The 20,637-nt window shown below is 36.7% G+C and overlaps 1 protein-coding gene across 4 annotated transcripts in view; it reads left to right on the plus strand.

Moving 5' to 3' along the window:
- CDC14A (cell division cycle 14A) overlaps positions 1-20,637 on the plus strand; it is a 48,915-nt gene that overhangs the window by 6,890 nt on the left and 21,388 nt on the right. For 3 of the 4 annotated variants that reach the window (XM_054285919.1, XM_054285917.1, XM_054285918.1), the window contains exons 3-7: positions 2,816-2,891; positions 9,455-9,547; positions 11,517-11,596; positions 17,726-17,792; positions 19,923-19,985. In XM_054285919.1, the coding sequence (XP_054141894.1) occupies positions 2,816-2,891; positions 9,455-9,547; positions 11,517-11,596; positions 17,726-17,792; positions 19,923-19,985 (379 nt within the window). The remainder of the gene's footprint in view (positions 1-2,815; positions 2,892-9,454; positions 9,548-11,516; positions 11,597-17,725; positions 17,793-19,922; positions 19,986-20,637) is intronic. The other variant, XM_054285916.1, reaches the window with a different exon arrangement.

Genomic DNA, 20,637 nt, shown 5'->3' on the forward strand with positions numbered 1-20,637 from the left:
AAGGGTCAGAGATATTCAAATGATTAGCAAAAAGTGGTGTTTGCTTTCAGAAGCGCTGGTTCAGGCTTGAACTGACTCCTGGCACCTTCCTGTGGCATCCCATGGAACTGCAGTTGGAAACGACTTGTGGGCTACATTTCCTGCACCATTAAATTCCCTGGAAGAATTTACAGTAGCTGTTTGTGTGACAGAGTAGAGCAATGGGCTGGCCTTTCTTGGGGGATGACCATTCCTATGATACAGTACAGCAAATACCTCAGATATAATACTGCAACAAATTGCAGGTAGGAAGAAATGGTTCAAAGAGTTTAAGGAGAAAACAGATACCAGAAACTTCTGCTACTGCTTCCAGGTGACATCATGATAGTATTTTTGAAGTAGAGTATTTAAATGTTCAGCTAGGATATTCTGGGGTTTCACTATTTAGTTTGAGAAGCATTAGGATAACAAGTCCCAATGGGATGAGGGGGGGGAATAACTTAAAATATCATCTAGGTACTTGATTAAAACAAAATATAATTAAATGTAATTAATACCATACCTGCCTTCTGCTCCTCTGGTTTCCACCTCTGTTGTAAGTAACTGTTTCTCTTAACTAGCTTAAGCTTCAGAGACATTCCAATTTCTTTTACTGTTTTTCAATGCTTTGTTATAACATCTAGATGTAAAAGAGATGGAAGTAAAATAATATTGGATGAATTGTTATCGTTGACTATTTGCCTTTTCTTATGTTGATCTTCAGTTTTTGCCAAATGAAATTCTTTATTCAACTGGTCACTGGTGTGTCATTTCATCCCCATTCTCTATACCCTGCCCATTTCCCATGTTCCACTTACATTTACTTAAAATTCTGGTCTTGAGATGAAAATCCTTTGGGTGAAGCAGGATCAAGTGTCACTAATTCAAGTATAGAAATGGCCTTTTGTAGAAAAAGTAATGAGGGTGCATAGGATTAAATCCTTCTGCTTAAACATGTCAGGAACTGTATTTAGGCCTAGAGATGTAAATTGAAGAAAGATTCTGTAGATCAGAGTTCATTGACTTCAGTACAGAGCCTTGTATTATCTTCCAAAGAACTTTTTTGATTTGAAGATTTGTAAAGCACTTGTTTCACTTAGCCCCATCAAAGAAAGGATAATTAACTTCAATTTAGAGGTATAAAATGGAGATAGGTTATGTTACATGCATTATTTTAGCTATCTGCCTCACATTTCATCCACAATGTTTTATCAGCAAAGGCAAGAGCTGGTTTATTCTGCTTCTATGGTAGTAGGGAAATAACTTGGGAATTGACAGTGGTTTTGTGTATGGGTGGTAATGCTGATGCAGCAGGGACTGAAAGTGCCTTTCCTTTCATTGTGTTTGTATTCTGAGAAATATTTTGTCTCTGCAGCATAGACAAACAGGGATAGTACCAGTGTCTTAAACAAAGATGCTTCTACCCCTTTCTCCACTGTGTTTGGAGAAGCACAGGATTCTTAATGGCAATCAGTGATGGAGAAATAGTCAAAGATTGTGACATCTTTAATTTCGGGGCTGAGAGAAGGTCAATGGCTTCATTTTGTAGAGAGACAATTACTTCCTGGACAGACTCAAATGTATTTTGTCCTTATACCCACCAAAATAGTCATTTGTCTTGTGGATAAATTTCTAAATTGATTTTCATGTACTTTTTCTACACTGCTGTTCAAATTTAATCATGTGGAAAAGTAGAAGTGGATATATTACTTCATATTGATGTACTTCTAGCAAATGAATTGTGATAAATCTTATAAAGCATGGCTGTACTTCTCCAGTTCTTAAGATGAACTGTGTATTCAGTTGTAGCTTTCAGATACTTTGCTCTCAATTTTTTTAAAGTATTCTGTGTTATAGTAACTATCCAATTCCATATTTTTCCACAATACCTTAAAAATAATTTTTTGAAAATAATTTAATATCATAAGTTTTATTCTTCCATCTTATATTTAAGTGAAAGAATGCTCTAAAGTTGGAGTAAGATAGGATGGTGGGGATGTTTGATTCATGTGTTAGTGCAGCTGTATGGGAGGAGACATTAGGAAGCCTTCTATATGACTTTCCTGGTAGCTACATTCACTCGAGTGTTGTTAGAGCTCCAGTTTTAACTTCTTGTTTGTCTTAACTCATACTTGTCCTTAGAACATTTTTATTTCATCTCTATGAAAAACTGTACAGAGGGTTTTGTTTTAAAAATAACTGTTGACCTTATTTGGCAGACTTATCTTAGAGAAGATGATGAGTTACAAAGTTAAACGCTGCTTTCCTGGGGCTTCAGTTTTCTCTTGGTTTAGTTAACTTCTGTCCTACCTAAAAATTAAGTTCTAGTAGTTGGACAGCTTGGTCTTTTTCCCAGCTAATTAGCTTCTGTAATTACATCATAATGTTTTGTGCTGAACTGAACCTTAACCAACACTTGTGTTGTTACTTGATATTGTGAAGTAGATGATACTGCAATAGCATTGGTGTGGCAGGAAGGCTCCTTTTCCTAGAGAGTGATCAAACTAATATGATTGTCTCTTTTTGCACTGGCCTTGGCTTTGTTGTTTGAGAGAATGTGGGGAGGAGGAGATCAGTGATGTCATAAGCACTAAAAAGATGAAGCACTCCTAATTTGTTTAAATTAATTGTTACTATTGTCCTTTTAAATTAATCAATAAAAGACTCATCTGTTGTTCCATGTGTATTGGCTACTCAGTATCCTTGATTTTCAGCTTTATTTATCAACAACATGAATGTTGAAATTTGCTTAGCTCTTTTGTATAAATAATACTGTTTTGTGGGTTTTTTTTTCCAGTTTCTATGGAGATTTTGGACCATTAAATTTGGCAATGTTATACAGATACTGCTGTAAACTAAATAAGAAATTAAAGGTAAGCTTAGTTTAAAACAATGTTCCTATATTTTTGTATTTTCAAACAAAATTTTATTTCAATTATTTGATTGAAATAAATTTTATTTCAATTTGAAAGTGGTTGTTAGGTGCTCACTAGCTAGGTGGTTATTGCTAAGCTTTAAGGATATTTTGGTTTTAGTTTTTTTCCCTCTGAAGACTGAAAGAAAATAATATGCCCTCATTTTGGCTTAGGAGGTGGGGCAGGTGGCTGAAGGCTGTGTTCATCTTTTTGCATAACCTCAACACTTTTAAGAATAATAACAAAAGCTCCTAATTGTGTCACCACAAATTAGGGTTTGCAGCTAATGAAGTGTGTGTGCTGGCCTGAATAACTGAAAAAACAGGTATTCAAGGAACAAAACATGGGTCCTGAAATCCCACTGTTTAAAGTAAGTGTCAGTGGAAAAGGGGCCAGGGCAGAGTGAGAAAAAGAAGGCCTTGGGACTGTGAGAGCAGCAGATAAAACATGGGTGTGCTATCAACACAGTTCTGGTGACAAATCTATATCACAGCATCACACTGGCTTCTGTGCCTAAATCCCAGCTCCATCCCAGCCAGACCCTCTGAGCTGTACAGCTGCAGACTTCACTTTCTCCAAATACTTGTGATGATCTGATTTACAGCATGTATAGAAAATCTGTCAGCTGCAAGAAATGAAACAGATGTTTTAATTGCAAAATGCTGATTAATGTAACTTGTGGGCAAGTAAGGAGGAGACCCTGCGCTAAATGTTACAGATTTAAAATCTTTTATCTTATAAAGTATTAGGCCTGTTACTGACAGAAGGAAATGGGACAGCAGATGTGATTGCTTTGGCCACTGTTGAAGGGGCCTTTATTGAAAATTTCATTATTTCTAGAGTCACAAACGAAACCTTTAGTTAAGTTGATTCATGCTACCTGCTGCTTTCAGGGGTATGCTGAATTCCATGAATTTCTTAAGTGCAGGTTCTGCAAATTGAAGGGCTTGCAGAGCTGCTGCAAATTGCTTGAAAAAATAAGTGCTTCTAGTGAAAATTTACATTGCTTCTTACTTTAAAAAGATACTTATAAGAAGTTAATCTCTACTGTTTGTAATTTTGAATGCCTGTGCTCATATTGGGGAAATGTTTGATTTGCCATTTGATAACACCAGCACCTTATAAATACCTTATCTCATTTTGCAGTGCCACTGCCCCATTCAAACACATGACCAATGGTTCTTACTCAGTAGGAATCTGGTTTTTTCACCTTAATTCTGCTGTTTGTAACTTTATATTTGTGTTATTAAAAACTGGAGTGTGCTTGCTCTGTGAAGCAGTTATTCCAGAGAAGAACCAGTAATCAAATTACTATTCTAACTCCACTGTGCTCTTGGGAGCTAGAGAGATCAGTTCTGTCTTTTCCAGATTCAGATTGTGACTGATCAGTTTGGGACTGTTATACAGTCTCATATATTACTGTATGCCTTCAGTCTTGAACCTAGGTACAGGAGTTTCACCCAGAAACTAAGTAAGAAACTAATTAATATCTCAGGACCAGAAAAGAGAGGTCTGCACTGGGAGGAAGTGCAGTTTGTTGTTTCTGGCTTGCCAGAGGCTAATTCCAAATAGGCTAAATTAAACTCCTAGTGCCTAAGAGAGAAGGGTAACCTGATAGTGCAGACACTTGAAAGTAATACCTGGAATCAAACAGCTAAAGCTTGGAGTACTGCCAGAGTGGTTTAAAAACTTCCATATGAATGGACTCCAGTCTGGCTGATTGGCACCACCCCTGGGGCACACCAGTACTGCTAATGTTAGCCTTGCTGCTCTAGCAGTTTAAATTTGTGCCACACTCTCCTGATTGAGATACCATCTGCAGTGGGTGAGTAGGCTGTGTGTTTCCATGCCTCAGAGGAGTGCATCTCCTGGGGGCTGTAGGCCTAGCTGCAGTGGCTGCTGCTCAGCTTCCCCAGGCAAGGATTAGTCACTGTCTGTACACCTCATCTTCTTGTGTTTGTCCTTCACACATGTCCTCAAGAGGAGTCCTGGGGCCTGGACTAGGGGGTTCACAAGTTTGGGACCTGTGACTTACCTGCCCTATAGTAGCAGCAAAAGTATGGTAGCTCTCATGTGGCACCAGGTGATGTGTGAGCAGCCTGGGATGAGTGTTTCAGTGATGGGAAGTGCAGATTGGACTAAGGACAGAGAGAGTGCCCTGTTGGGAAGCTGCTGCTTGCACACCATTGCCTTAAGGGTGCCCTGTGACTATAGGATCATAGGAAGTGAAAGAGCCTGCAGATTGTCATGGGATGGTTGCTGTTACCATACTGCAACACTTTTGGGATCCTGAAACAATCCTAGTGCTTAAGCCCAGATGATTTGGTGTGCTTGGTTGGGTAAACACTTAGTGTACTTTTCTTAAGAAAAGAGTCTTCCAAGTATGACACAAAAAGAAATTATTTGCAAACATGCGGAGTTTGATATGGATGTGCTGTCTCAAATTTAAGACTTAGGCTTCTTTAATTTTAAAACTTCTATGGATAGGAACAGGAGAAATAAAAGTATAAGATCTCATTAAAGCTGCAAAGCCCCACAAGCTTCCCTTTCAAATCTTTCAGCTATATCTCTTTCTCTTTTGGGAGAGAAGTTCAACATGAGGCAGTATTTGGCTTTCCCCTCTCCTTTTGTGGGGGACTAGTGAGGAAGGATATTGGTTTGAAATGTGCTAATGGCAGATCGACATTTTAAAGTAAATTGTTGCAACTTCGTGCTGACTGATTTTCTTTTTAAAACAGTAAATACCTCTGTCCTGAAGAGGTAAAGAATTTATTCAGATATCCATTTGCTGAGAAAATTTGAGGCAAAGTCTTGTCCGTGCCTTACAGGAAAACTTTTTTGACCTTGTTGTGTTTGTAATTTTTCAACTGTTGATTGCTGTGAAGAGAATTGTCACTATCAAAGTCAGCGGCAAGGAAGAACTTGCCTGTGCTGTCTTCCTACTTGGTTTTGAATTGTGTTCCGGGCAGAAAACACTTGAGTAAGGAACTGGGCTTCATTTATGAATGAAAATTTTTTATTGTTTTTAAGTAAGTCAGATTTAATGAAAACTGCTTTAAAAAAACTGTTCTGTTATCTATGCATAGCCTTACACATTCTCAATAAACTAAGGAGCAGAAATAATCAGGGAGTGTTGCTGATATAAATGATACAAGTATTGAAGATGAAAGGCAGGAGAGGAAAGGTACTGGCAGGCTTATAAACTATGGGGTTACTTTTTGTATGGTAGCTGTATTGCTCCTGAATCATAGTGGGATTTGGCTTTTTTTTGTTTTACTATAAATAAACTGCTGGGCATATACAGGGAACTATAGTAATTGCAAAGCATCTCATGTAGGACAGCCTAGATTTTGAGGCAGGTTTGCATGCATATGTTTAAATTAACTGTTTTGTATTAAATTTGCCAATCTTATATTCATGTCTATTTACAAGTACATATGTACACCTATGTATATATATAAAAGTAGAATTTGCATAGATCTAGGCTTATTAAAATTGAAGTAATTTCTTGCTTGAGCAGTGCAACTGTGTTAACCTTATCCATTGTATAAAATACTGTCAAATAGTATGTTGATTTTACACAGCTATCTGGTGATTGTCCACCACAACACTTTCGAATCCTGTCATCAATTCTCTGCCAGTAAATCTCTCTTGAGATCTACCGGGAACTTTTAAAAAAGAAAAAATGTAATCTTACGGTGAAAGTAAATAATCTGTAACCCTTATGAATTAGTTTGGTTACATAAAGCAAAAACTGCTACACTTTCTGTGTAACCTCTGCCTTTAATTCACAAGATTGTATTTCAGTTTGTTCCTCTGGGATGTATCTTGAATAGACACTGTTATGTTATACTGTTAAAATTTATCTGTGAATGATGTGTGAAACTGATAAAATTTTCTCACTGGTAAAGAATATTTTTAGTGCTTCATAGTGTGTGCACCTTAGTTTTGCTGTGGAAACAAGAAAATGTTATTGGCAACTATGTTATCTGCAACTGTAGTTGTTCCCTAGCTGACCTGAATTGAAGAAGTCCTTGTTGAAACCTTGCTGGTTCTTCGGAGCTGTGCCGTGCCTAAGGGAACTGAAGCCCCAATCCATTCAGGTGGAGCTCTGGAGCTGTAAAAACAGGAACCTCCTGCCAGAGCTGTTGTGAAAGCTCATCATTGAACCTGGCCAGAGGGGTAGACATAGCTTATTAAGTACGATCAGAAAATCAGTTGGTTTGGTTTTTGGGTTTTTTAATAGATCATACAGCTTAGATTTGTTGATGAAAGTGCACTGATTTGACAAATTGCACATTAATGTTAACAGATGCATTGCATCGATGCTTCAGCAAACACCTACTGTAAAACTTACTTTTCTGTAACTAGTGTGCAAATAAAAAGTTATTTGTTTTAAAGGCTTCTGAAGACTTAAATTGTGCTGCTGTGCTGCTTGCTATGCTATAAGGCATTAACAACAGTTTTCAATTTTGTGTTAAAGATTTAGTTAGGATTCAAAACACGTTGAAATATTTCCTATGACAAGGATTAAACCCTTACATATTGAAAATGATGCAATAAAACTGATCCATTGTTTTCATCTAAATATTCTGGAAACTTCAGATTATGGCTACTTTGGGTAGAAAAGTGCCTCAAAATTGGAATGACTTTATATACCCGTATGATTAAAAAATCCATTCTATAAAATAAAACAAGATATATGGTCTTACTACATGGAACTTACTTCTCACTAGCTAGCTTTGCAGTTTAAATAGTGTTTTAGGTGTACTGTAAACTGCTGCAAAGAACTTTGCTTTAAAATAAGTAGTAGTCAGTAAGTTATAATTGAAGTTCTGTCACTGTTGCATAACTACTGTAATCTTATCCCACCTACACATCATGGGTGGAATTGCAGTTAGAGAACACTAAAATTAAAAAATTGAGGAGGGGGAAGAAAGGAGGAATCTTAAAGTACTGGGATTCATTTTGTCAAGTTTTAATAAAAATTGAATGCTTCACTAATTAAGTAACGACTTGTGCTTCGTATGTTTGCATATACACTGAGAGATGTTGCTGTTGGCCTTAAGATACAACCTCTTCCAATCAACAGCAAGCAGCTATTTCAGGAGTTAGTCCTATTTACACTCACTTGCATTAGCTCTCACTCCTTCCACCTCTGGCAGTTGTGCCTTGTAAGAGCAGACTGGAAGGTGCAATTAGATCTGTGAGTTTCAGTGGGGTTGGGAGTAACAAACTCACTGAGGTGCCTCTGCATCAGCTTTCTCCTGTGATGAAATATTTGGTTTTTTTGGAAAATTTGATTCTGTGGTTAAAACTAAATATTCTAAAATTTGCAATAAGTTTTTGAGATGAGATTTTTGCAGTAAGTTTTGAAGACTCAGCATGGACAGGTTTCTGGAGGTGAAATACAGTTGGCACTAAAAATGAAACCCTGTTCTGCAGCAGTTACCTTAGCTCCCCTTCCCAAGTGTCAGCAGTGTCAAGAGTTAAAAACCTGAAGTTGGGTAACAACAGCGCTGGTATTAGGGTATTTTATAAACATTCAAGTTTTAAAAATACAAAAATGCTTCAAATAATTAGAAACAGAATCTAGTATATCTGTTGATGAGTTCCTCAAAACTGTAGGAGTGCTGTAAAAATCGATCTGCAAAAACATAAGGGGTGTAGCAGAGTGTCATGGAAGTGTGGCAATTCATGAAATTTTACAAATTACTAATGCGGTAAATTGTTCAACTTGCCAATTTTAAGTGACAATATTGTCTCTCTCTGGCTTTAAACAGTTTTGCTGCAGCTTGTCATTATTGTGCTTTTCTGGTGCTTGTTGATTTTGTTTTCAATGGGAGGTTTGTCCACAGGGTACTGACACAGGCTTCTTTTCTTCATAAAGAAACAGAATTGTGAGTGTTACTAGTTTTGCCTTTGCCTAGCCTTTTCTTCAGGCTTTTCTCTTATACAGTCTTTTTCTTTTGTTTTACCTTTTTAAGTAAATTCTTGCTGTTGGAGGTTTCTAAATATGTCCGTCACCCATTATAAAGTATAGATGGAAGTGTTTGACTTATAAAATGACTGTAAGGTTGATTGCTTGACTTTTTCTTCTGTCTTCTCCACAGTTTTATGTGCTAAAGAGGTTTAACATACAGGATGATATTTCAGTTTGAAAATTTTAATGTCTTTAATCAGTGTTCATAAGCGAGTGTTTCAAATATTTAAACTTGGGGGGAAAAAATCCAGGTTTTTATATTGAAGATTTTGGTTCAGCTCCACTTTATAGCATATTTTTGTACAGCTAACCTAGAGATCTGCCCAGAAACAGTGGCTGTTTCCCTGCGCTCTTATTTATCTGTGATATAAGAAGATTCTTCAGAGTATCAGTAATTTTTGCTCCTTCAATTTTAAGAACCTCTCGATAAGAATTTTCTCTAACATGTTTTGCAGTTTTGGAAAAGTGATTTTGCTAAAGTATTCTTAAAGCATATTCTTAGTAAATAATGCTATTTTGTTTATTTTCTTTTAACCAGTATTTCAGCCTGTCAAGGAAGAAGATTGTGTACTACACCAGCTTTGACCAGCGGAAGCGAGCGAATGCAGCGTTTTTAATAGGTTCATATGCTGTAAGTATTTTTGATCACATGGATACTTTAACCTTCCTGAAGAGACTTCTATGTGTAAAGTGGCTTCTCAAGGGGTGCTCCTTTAGGGAGGTGGACAGGTGGTCATTTCATTTGTCTCTAAACTGTCTTTGAAAACTCTGGATGAGTTTTAGAGAAACCTGGTCATCACCCCTTAACTCCATTTATTTTATTACATAGGGAATGGCTTTTGCAGATCCCTTCCATGTTTCTCCACGACCATTTTCTTGAATGTTGAAAATCCAAATTGCTTACCTCTAATTGACCGTGTTAGGATGAATTGCTTCTCATGTCAGTAGTGAGATTCAGACTGGGAAGGAGAAAAGATTTTCCCACAGCCTTCTTAAAGTTACTAAAGCAGAGACAGGTAATAGTAAACTACTATGGCATGTCCAGTTATTTCCTTGCAGGAATGTTTTATCCTAATTAAAAAATTTAATTTAGACATCTCAGCCCTAGCTGAAACATGAAAGGTTTGTTTGCTGGTCATCTAAGCAGCTCTAGAAGGGATCTGCTCTATATACTTCTAATTTTGTAAATGGCAGGTGCAGGTGGGAAAAACACAAATCCAAATTGCATTTGAAATACTGTGCATAAGTGTTAAGGTGGACTTGGAAAATACTGATTTCCTTTTTGTTCTGTAAGCTTTTTAGGAAATATGACATGAGTTTTCCTGACAGCAGGTACATGTGGCCAGTATTGCTACATGTCATGTGCCTATGTAATGGCATAACTGTGAGGAATTTTAGCCATATCATCACTCAGAAGGCTGAGAACATAAAAAGGAAAGTCTCAGAGAAAAATAAGTTCAGTACTTATTGAATCTGGATTTTACAAGTAGCAGTGCCACATAGTGAGTTACAATAGTGACAGTGGGGAGAGGGAAGAAAACCTTGTCCCTTGTAAAAAAAAACTCCAAGAGAATGGTTAATATCTATTAAGTAATTTTTTAAACTTTTACATTGCTTTTTACATATCAAAAAAAGCTTCAGCTTGTCCAAACTATTCACACTGGGATTTTTTTGTTGTTAGGGGTCTTTTTTTATTTGTGCATGTTGCAGAAGGAAAGCACTCTGAAGATTCGTCATATTAGATTAAAAATGAAGCTAAGTTTTGGTTGCTGACTTTTCATTGATACAGATGAGTCAGAAAATGTCTCCTTGATTTTTCTTAATGGAATTCATTACTTTTTAGGTGCTGAAGACATACTGTAGTATTTTCCTCTTCATTTAATTATCCTTCCTCCTTCAATTATTGCATTGCTCTTGATATCCAAGATCCTTTTGATTTTTTTCAGGAGCTTGTTCAGTGGTTCTTTTCCTCTCCTCTTTCCTTTTGTGTTCTTAATATCTTTTTGCTGCTTCCTCCTGGTTTCTTTATTATGAGCCTTTATGAGCTGTGTAGACAGACATGACCAGTATTATGTTCAAAGTGTCATGTGGGAATGTCTTTGAGCAGACACAGCTTTGGAGGGCCAGAACTTCTGTCAAATAAAACCTGCGGTATTGGGAGAACATGTGGTACAAATTTGCCCCTAATTCCATGATAAAATGAAACTCACTTTTTTCCTGAAGTTCTCTGAACTACCCTCTAAGGATATTTTGTCTACAAGCAAGACTTTAGGCTTTAAATGTAAGCTATTTTACAGTAACTTATGCCACCCTAAAGTCTCTCAGTTGCAGCAGTATGTGACTTTATTTCCAATTTTCTTTTTTTAAAGTATGGAATTGACACAAAACAAAGGTTTTGTTGATTTCTGTTGATAGCTGAAGCTTTACTATGTGTAGGCATGTCTTTTCTGATCTGTATATGTCACAGGAATTGGTCGTGAAGGAGGATAACAGGCATTCTTATGAGTTTAGTGTGCTGGAGGAAGTTCCTGTCAGGTTAAAGACTTTTTAGGCTCAGAGCTGATTTATTTTTTCCCCCTCTCTTCCTCCGTCTCTTTTAGGTTATATACTTGAAGAAAACACCAGAAGAAGCTTACAGAACGCTTGTATCAGGATCTAATCCACCATATCTTCCATATAGGTATGTGAACACAAGAAATGGGGCTACTTCTATGTTTTAAAATATGCTAAAAATTATGGGGTTTAGATTGCCTCCCAAAAAGGTGTTTCATGTCTGATACAGGTATTGAATGAAAATTACTCATCTCCAGAAAAAAAAATTTTTACATCTCATGTAATTATTTGCTGTTTGTGGGAATAATAAATAATTTATATTGATCCAAGTCTTAAGTAAGACTCAGTCTAGCAAAGTGTCAGGTTTTGAAAATACTTTTTAGCATGTTCGTGATTTAGCACTTAAACATTTTCTTCATAATGCATTGTTTTACTATTTGGGATTCATTCAAATATTTGAAATTACCTAGTCCCTAGCTAGTGAGACTTACAGGATTGAAGGGGGTTTTATGCTGTTATATTTTCTCTATTTTACAGCACAGGTACTGATATTAGGGTTACAGAATGTTTTCAGTGAATCATAGATAGTTTCTATCAATCTGTCTTTAAACTCTGTGCTGAGGTCACACTGAGGCTTGAATCTAAGTTATTTTAGCTGTCATGCCTATCTAATTGAGAGACTTCCAAATATATTTCTTGGTGTGGACTATGAAATACCCTTATGTTCTTTGAATGAAAATATCTCATGGTATTCTTATGCAAACACTGGCAATAGAATAGAACTGCAAGAAGGTCAATATCCTCTCTTTTAGGGGAATCAGCATTTTGCAAGTAGTGTTCACTGTCAGCCAATGCATTTGTAAATGTAGACCTACTTTGTCTATATCAAATTGCTCTGATTCTTCTGTCACTCAGCAAAGGAAGATCAGGTTGTCTCTTCTCAGACTTTGCACAGAAGCCAGATGCAGTATGAACTGCTGGGGTGGTAGATTTTCTTTTTTATGTCAAGACCAGTTTGACTATGAAATCTTAAATCATCAGCTACATTTAAAGAAAAAGTATTAAGTCAGTGATAGCTTTTATTGACAGAGAATTTATACACTAGTCTGGTCATTGATAGTTCTCCAGAACCCAAGAAGTTTGCTGAGCTAATGGTATCCATATTTTTTTTCAGCTAATCATAAAAGATACTTTGTACAATGCATAAAAAATTAGTTATTTTAAACATGTCAGTGTTTTTTAACATCTCCAAGTTCTGTATAAGATACAGGGGTCATGATCTACATTAAACAATGTCTTGGATGTGCCTTAGCATTGCTTCCATGAGGATCTGCTTCATGATCTTCCCAGGCACAGAGGTGGTGCTCACCAGCCTGCAGTTCTCTGGCTCTCCCTTTCTACCCTGTTTAAAAATAGGAGTGATATTTCCCTTTTTCCACTCGCTGGGGACTTGGCCTGTCTGCCATGACTTTTCAAATATCATGGAGAGTGGCTTTACAACACCAGCCAGTTCCCTCAGGACCCTGAGGATGGATACTTCTCATCAGGCCCCATGGCTGAATAGCTGCATCTTGTTGACCAACTAAAGAAATTTACAGTTTGGAATTGTAGTAAATTGATTTGTCTTTAGGTTTTTCTCACCCCTGCCAAGGTGAAAATTCAGGTGTGTAGAAGAGAGGTTTTGACAGAGTGAAGAAACTTACTTGTTAGGTACCAAAATGATAAGACAGAAAACTTGAGAGGAGTAGTGTGTTTGCAGAACAGTCTCCAGGACCCTGTTTGCTCCAATCAAAGGCTCTAGATTCTTGCCTTGCAATTAATTCCTTATAATAGTGATACTGATAGTAGCAGCAATGATAAGAAAATGCTGTTTCTGCTTGACTGGTAAGGACTAATGAAATTAATTGTCTCTAGTTTCTTGTGAGGCTGATTGGAACCACAGTAACAAATTTAATGACACAAAACAATTTCCTGTTAAGTGTAAATTGATTATTCATAGGCAATCCGTGTGAATTTAAATTAATGAAATTTTATTTCAGAATAGTTAGCTACTCTATAATCATCAAAGGAGGGATCAAAAAAACAGAAGACAGAGCAAGATTTTCTGGAGATAATCTTATATTATATACAAAAGAGCTTTTTGTGTTTCCCTGAGAAGAGTATAGTACCCAAAAACATTGAAGAAGGCAAAGTCCAGCAAAGGGACTACTCAGGTTTTGCTGTCTGGGTTGGCAAAATGATTACAAAAGATTAATTGTTTAATTCCATTTGTCAGCTTCAGGAGAAAACAGAAATAAATTTATGGAGTAGAATATTCTGCAACATAGCTTCTTTGCAGTCTTTTTCCAAGTGTTTCAAGCCCTAGGTTGCTGTGAGAGAAATTATTGTCTAAAGCTAAAGCTTTTGACAGTTACAGGGTTTTTGTGGTGGGTTTTGTCTGGTGTGGGTGGGATCTGGTATGTGTTTGGGCTTTTCTTGCTCTGTTTGGGTTTTTTAAGGCAAAGCTTTGGCAATGTTAGAGGGATACATTCTTCTTGAGCTTTGCTGTCTCTAGAAGGAATATAGTGTTGGGAGCTTTTGTTAGAATGATTAAACATCCTGATTTCTTGAGCATTCTTTCTTGCATGGTGTGGGGCTGGCAAGCACTTATGTTTCTTTTGGATCTGCTTTGCACTATGTCAGCTCTTGTCTCTGGATTAGAGCCTAAACAGATTCTGTTACCTGCAGTGTACTTTGTCCTGCTGGGGAAGATGGGTGTGTAATCTGTACTGGAGGGGAGACAAAGAGGAGGGAGGAAATAAAATGAAGGATTCTGATAAGATAAGAAGCTAGATGAGAAATGGGAAGTCTGACAGGGAGGGGCTGTTTGGGTATGAAGTTCACAGGTGGAGGTTGGTATATACAAGGATCTCAAGAGTTACTGGTGCTGGGAGAAGGGCAGGCAGATCTGATGAGGGTCTGCAATGGGACAATCTAGATTAGTTGGGAATGGGAAAGAAATCATTTAATCATCCTCTCTGGTGTTTCAAAGCCTTTGGGACATTTCCCCCTACCCCCCTCTTCCAAGACATTTGGAGCATCTCTGTTGCAAGACAGGGCACAGTACAGAGGCTCAAGCCATTGAACCTTTGCTGGAAGCAGTAGCCTTAGGCAGTGTCTGCTTGGCAGAAACAAGGTGGTGCTGTGAGCAAGTTTGCACTCTTTGCACACCTTTAGTGTCCTGAAAAGAACTAAAATAACTCTTGCTCAAAACATAACCCAAATGTCTTACCTCTTTGCTCATGTTCTAAGGTCTATAAAGGAAGTAATTTGGAGATACTAGTCATTGCTATTCAGTATTTACTGACTTGAATTTTTTCTTGCAGCCTGGAACTCAGATGTTATATAACTTCTGTGGTATAGGTCATGTCTGTTTGAATAGTTTGAGTTTGTCAGTGAGCAATGATCAGTTAAGTGTTACAACTGGACTGTTTAACAAGTTTGTTAATTTGATACCTCAAGTGTCCTCTATTTGGAAAAAAAAAAAGACAACCTTGAATAGGGAGAAGCTGCAGCATTGTCAGATTCTTTGTGGAGTACTGAGGTAGGTTTACATGAAGGGAGCACTGAGAAACTGATCTACTTTCATGTAGCTGAGTAACCTCAAAAAGCCGTAATCGGCTTAGGTCTTGGCTGGTATTTCATTTAAAGACTGCCTCAGCAAATACAGTTCAGGGCAGGGGTGGAAAAAATCAGATTGCTCTTCTTACAAAATTCATGGAAATTTGTTTTGTTTTTATAATAGAAAAACTAAAGATAACTTGGCAGGGTAAGGCACTACTGTCTTTGAGACACTTTTGTCTTATTTTTGGCTGATTCACTGTCACTTGGTGACGCTCTAGTCTCTGGAAGATCTTATACTGTATCTTCTCACTTCCATTTAAAAAACAGTGCTAACACCACTTAAAATTGTCATGAATACCAGTTGCCTACTAAGGAGCAGAGTTTCAGATTTTTACCTCAAAATACTTTGTATTGATGAAAAAACAAATATATTTAATACTATTATGTTCAGTCTCTAAATAATGACATTAATTTCTGAGATAGATTTTATTTCATAGCTTCTGGGGTTTGTTTCTTTATTGGCAAGTGCTGGGGAAGCAAATTGTTTTGTTATTGACAGTGTTTAGAGGTTTGGTGAAAGGGAAAGCATTATGCAGTATTGAGGTCAGCTACAACTGTGAAATCGGATGTGGGATACACAGCTCTGTAAGGCCAGCTCAGATTCATACTGAATCTGCATCTCCTAGAAATACTCACATTGTTTCTCATTTTGAAAGTGAATAGAGTTCTGTCACTGTTTGAAAAGTGAGGTGGCTATTCATTTGGCCCTAAAAGACTCCAAGGATACTGTAATGAAACGTGATCAGCACCTACTTTAATGGTGCACATCAGGAGCAGTGAGGCATTGGAGACACGGGTGCTGGAGGCAGTCCATGGCAGCTGCCAGCATCTGTGTGCAGGCCTGCTAACAGCTGCTGTGGGCACTGCAGCTGAGGATACTGTGCACCTGGAATTGTACATCTAGGTCAGCTTCACCATCCTCCCTCCCTCCCTCCTTTGTCGTGCTTCTTATTAGTGGATTAGGGATTATGTGGGTTTTTTCCCCCAGCATAGTTTTCATGTACTGCACTATCAGATGCCTTATCAGTCAAAGAAGTAATTATATACATACAGATAAAATGAAAGTTATATTCTTTTTACAACAAAGCAACATACAAAATAGAACTTGTCTCCTACAACCATATCTTCTATTCATGTTTCTCTAAATGTTTAATTTTGTGGTTTGCATTTGTTGATTTTATTTCTGTCAGCCCCTCCAGAAAACTGGTGCAGCTTTTAATCCCTTTCTGCTATGTATGTGTTCCCATCAGAGCCCTTAATTTTTTTGCTTGCAAGACTTTTTTGTTTGCTAAAAGAATTTTGTGCTAAAATGATCTGTTATCATGTGATATTCAAAACAATAATGTTAATCCATTCTCTGTCAAAAATGTATTGTCTGTAAAATTCATTTATTAAGTTTTGGTGTGTTCTGCTTATTCAATATAATGAAAATACTTTATGGCCTCTCATTTTTAAAATTTCTCTGTTGGAATTGGGTATGGAAGATTCATACACACTTCAAAGTTCCCATTCCAAAACATTATAGTTAAGTGTGTTTTAATAATCTAATAATTGGAAAGCATTTTTAGATTGGCCTGCCTGCAATATGACACTAGCAAAATAATAGCTTTTAATTTTCTTAAAACCATTTTCAATGAACACTGCTTGCTCAAAACTGCTAAACTTACTCTGCTGTTAAAGAATAGGAGAGAATTTTCTACACTTAAAGTACTTGAGATTGAAGGAGCATATCAAAAACTTCATACTACTTATAGCAAGTTTTATAAAAAAACCAAAGTTTTCAATGAAAGATTGAAATTTTGAATCAATTATAGATTAAGTATGTATCTGTCTGAACCTAAAATTTTACTATTCTGATAAATTACAGTTCTTAGGACTCTGTATAAGATAGCAAAGAGAAAAGCTGTAAAATATTTTTTTTCCTTAATGATAAGGAAATTATCTGCTCAGGCAGAATTTTGTTAAAATCAAAGTGGTCTGAAGCAAACTTCAAAAAGTACATTTTCATTTTTCCACAATACTTTTGTTTGGTGGTGCATGTTTGATGGTGAGTCTTACTTCATCTTTTACAGACAAGTTGTAATTTTCATGTGGTATACTGAGGTCAAGTAATTTTAATTATATCAGGATAACTTTTAATCACATCTGTAATTGGGCATCAAAATGGAAGCCTGCAAATTAGTTCCAAGCTATTAATCTTATTTGCCTGCCCCTGTTAGTGTAGCTTAATTAAGACTTGAATATTGGTTTAAGCAAACTGTGCTTTATTTGCTACTATCTTTACACAATCCAGAGGGTATGCAAACCTTCCTGTTCCAGGGTAGCATAAATAATTTTTAAAGAGCATGTAGTTACCTGATGTAAAATGTGCACCCAAAGTAGCTTGTAATATTTAACTGCATTTAGTTTGAGCTACGTCTTGGGTAGGGGAGTACTTCAGTCTGAACAAGTTTCTCAAAAGATGTCTTTGGACTTTAATTTAGAGTTCTCCAAGGGTATTGCATATCTTGAATGTATTCTGTTGTGTTCTGCCTTTGCCCTAGTTCTTAAAATAATTCTGTGTATATTAAATTCATTTGTATTAAATCTATAGGGATGCTTCATTTGGGAGCAGCACATACAATCTTACCATCTTGGACTGTTTACAGGGAGTAAATAAGGTAATAACATTTTTTCTTAGCAAAACAGGTTTAAATTGATTTTTAAAACATGAAGAAAATTACTGTTTAAATAGAGTATAAAACCTGGTTTCAGAGCATATTTGTGAATGAGTAGTGATGAAACCTAAGTTACTGAGGAGTGTGTTTGAGTACTGATGGTGGAGCAAGGCTGCACTTTGACTGCCTGGCCTGGCCTTTGACAGCTTTTTGAACTTCACCTGGTGAAGTGGAACATGAAAATGCACCGGACCTGGCTGGGGACAGCTCTTCATGCAAGACACTGTGCTGGCTCTGCTGATATATGCAGAGCCAGCATTTATAACTTCTGCTGAGAGGGAATGACAGGTTGATGAGGTCAGTGAAACAGATACCTAGGTATCTTAAATCTGTGATTTAATCAGAACAGGTTTTGCATGTACTTGGCCCCTGCTTTCCCCAAAACACACGGTTCACTGTTTGGCACTGATCTTTTGAAAGTTTTTTAAAACCAGTGAAAACTAATGTGTTCTTACTAGTGGTGTGATGTGTCACTTTAAGTAGTCCTGAGCTACTAAGCTCCAGTACTGTTCTCATAAAAAAAAATTTACATCAGTTCTTAGCTTGGGGCCTTTAAATTTTGTTTATCATTTCTCATTGTCCTTGATGAAGGGAGCAAGGCTATAGGAACAGGGCTGTACAGATACTTTACAGACCACTTGTAATTCTTAAAAGTGGCAAAACAAGTGGTTTTTAAAAATTGGGAAAAGAGAGATCAAGCTTAATATTTTTAGTTCTGTGGGGGTGGGAAAGGAGCTGTCAGTTACCAGCAAGACTGTAATTTGTGAGGCATTCTACAGATCTGAAGATCTGAAGTAGTCAGTGCAATCACTGTAATTTATCTGCAGCTAATACATCAAAAGGACGGTGAGAATCAGTTTTTCCTCCTTTGTTCTCATAAAATTTATTATTTAATTTTTGTCTAGTTCACCTACAGAGGTAAAAACACTTTGGGCAGAAAACATATGCCTTAATTGAAAGTAGTCTTAGTTTACCTGGAAAAATTTGGTGTTTGTATGTATGTCATATACCTGTAATTCAGGGGGCCTGCAAATTGTGGAGTGCAGCCAGCCAGCCATGCTTCGATGAAATACATTTTTCAAAATCAGCTTTTCCAGTTCAGACAACCTCTCAGTATCTTCGGTTTCATGACAGATCCAGTCACTGAGCCTATCTTGTCTATAGCAAAGCTATTTTTCATTTGTCCTAAAAAGATTGTTTGTATGTAGCAAACAATGGCAGTCTGATTGGTTTTAAATGACAGATCTGTGATGTGTTCTTATCACACCTTAATTCCAGAAGCTTGTGCGATATGTGTTTTTCAAAATGCAATTGGTTCGGTATAAATACATGCTGCAGAAATGTCTTTTACAAATTTGGAATAAATATTGGCTATGCATTTCATAGTCAAATAATTGTTTTCAATATGCAAATCTTTAGCACAAAAGTGGCATAATTAATAATAATAAAAATAACTGAATACAAAACTTCTTTCAGTCCTGTAATAAATACTGTCTAATGTAGGCTAGTGGACTTCATTGTTCCTGTGAAATGTGTATTAAAACAAATAATAAAATACATATTATACATGGCACTGCATTCTGTATATGCCATTTTGCCTAGGTATTATAGTGGTAAAACTAGAGTATCATACTAAGTGCAGAAAATCAATAAACTCTCAGTGTTCAATGTTTTGTTATGTCCAACTGCATGAAAATACATTTGGCATAGGAATCATTAAATGAGTGTATGACAAAAAGGGAATTGCTTTTTAACTTGTCATCTGCCTTACAGAAAGATCCCCACAAGGTGGGGTGTGTAGAATCAATGTTACAATTTAAGTGATATGCAACAGCCTCGTGTCCCATCCTCATGTCTTTGGAGGGGAATAATGAGTCTAACATGTTTCAGTGACATTGTTGGAGTTTTTGTTGTCTGTGTTGTTAATCTGTGCAAAATGTCATGTTGTCTTAATGTAAAAGCTTCAATAAGCCACAACCACAAACATTTAGGGATTTAGTTTTGCTCAAAAAAGTACTCTGAAGTGAAATTATATATTGTATTTCAGTAAACTGACACCTTGTTGCCTTTTAGGCCTTGCAGCATGGATTTTTTGACTTTAAGACATTTGATGTGGATGAATATGAACACTATGAGGTTTGTACATTTAATAATGCATTGAATGTGTTTGAGTTACCTAAAAGAAGAGTATTCAGTATCCCCAACTTAAAACATACTGAAAGCATACTTGAATTTGAGTAAAACCCAGTGTTCATATGAAGGTATGTACATGGAAACCTGTGCTCTTTTTGAAGAACACGCAGGATTACTGTCCTTGCAATTTCAGTGCATCATATCCTAAATTGACTGTTTTCTTGTAGCCTTTCTGACCTCTGGGACCTCTCTCATGCTTTCCCAGCCTTCTCCCAGGACACAATCCAAGGTTTCTCAGCTGACCCACAGAATGTTTTCTTTCAACACTTGTTAGCTCCTTCTTCCATTCCTGTTAGTCCCAAATATATTACAGATTTTTTTTTTATAGCCATATAGATGAAGCAGATTTTGAGGGTTTTTTGGTAAGGATGCATTTTGTGAAATTCTAGTAAAGGAAATAGATCCAAAATATTTCCCATATGAAGTCCCAGAAAGCTAACAGATGTATTTCACTGTTCTGCCAACTTTGCTACAACCTAGATATAGGTACTCTGGTTGGCTCTAGATGCTTCTAGGACTTTGTAACATGCACACCTTTATCTGCTGGTAGTAAAACGTTATCTCAAGCTACATTGCTTTAGAGAAGCTTTAAAAT

Source organism: Melozone crissalis, unplaced genomic scaffold (genome assembly GCF_028551555.1).
Source record: "Melozone crissalis strain CALT ecotype California unplaced genomic scaffold, PUWL_Pcris_2 ptg000045l_1, whole genome shotgun sequence".
Classification (NCBI taxonomy): Eukaryota; Metazoa; Chordata; class Aves; order Passeriformes; family Passerellidae; genus Melozone; species Melozone crissalis.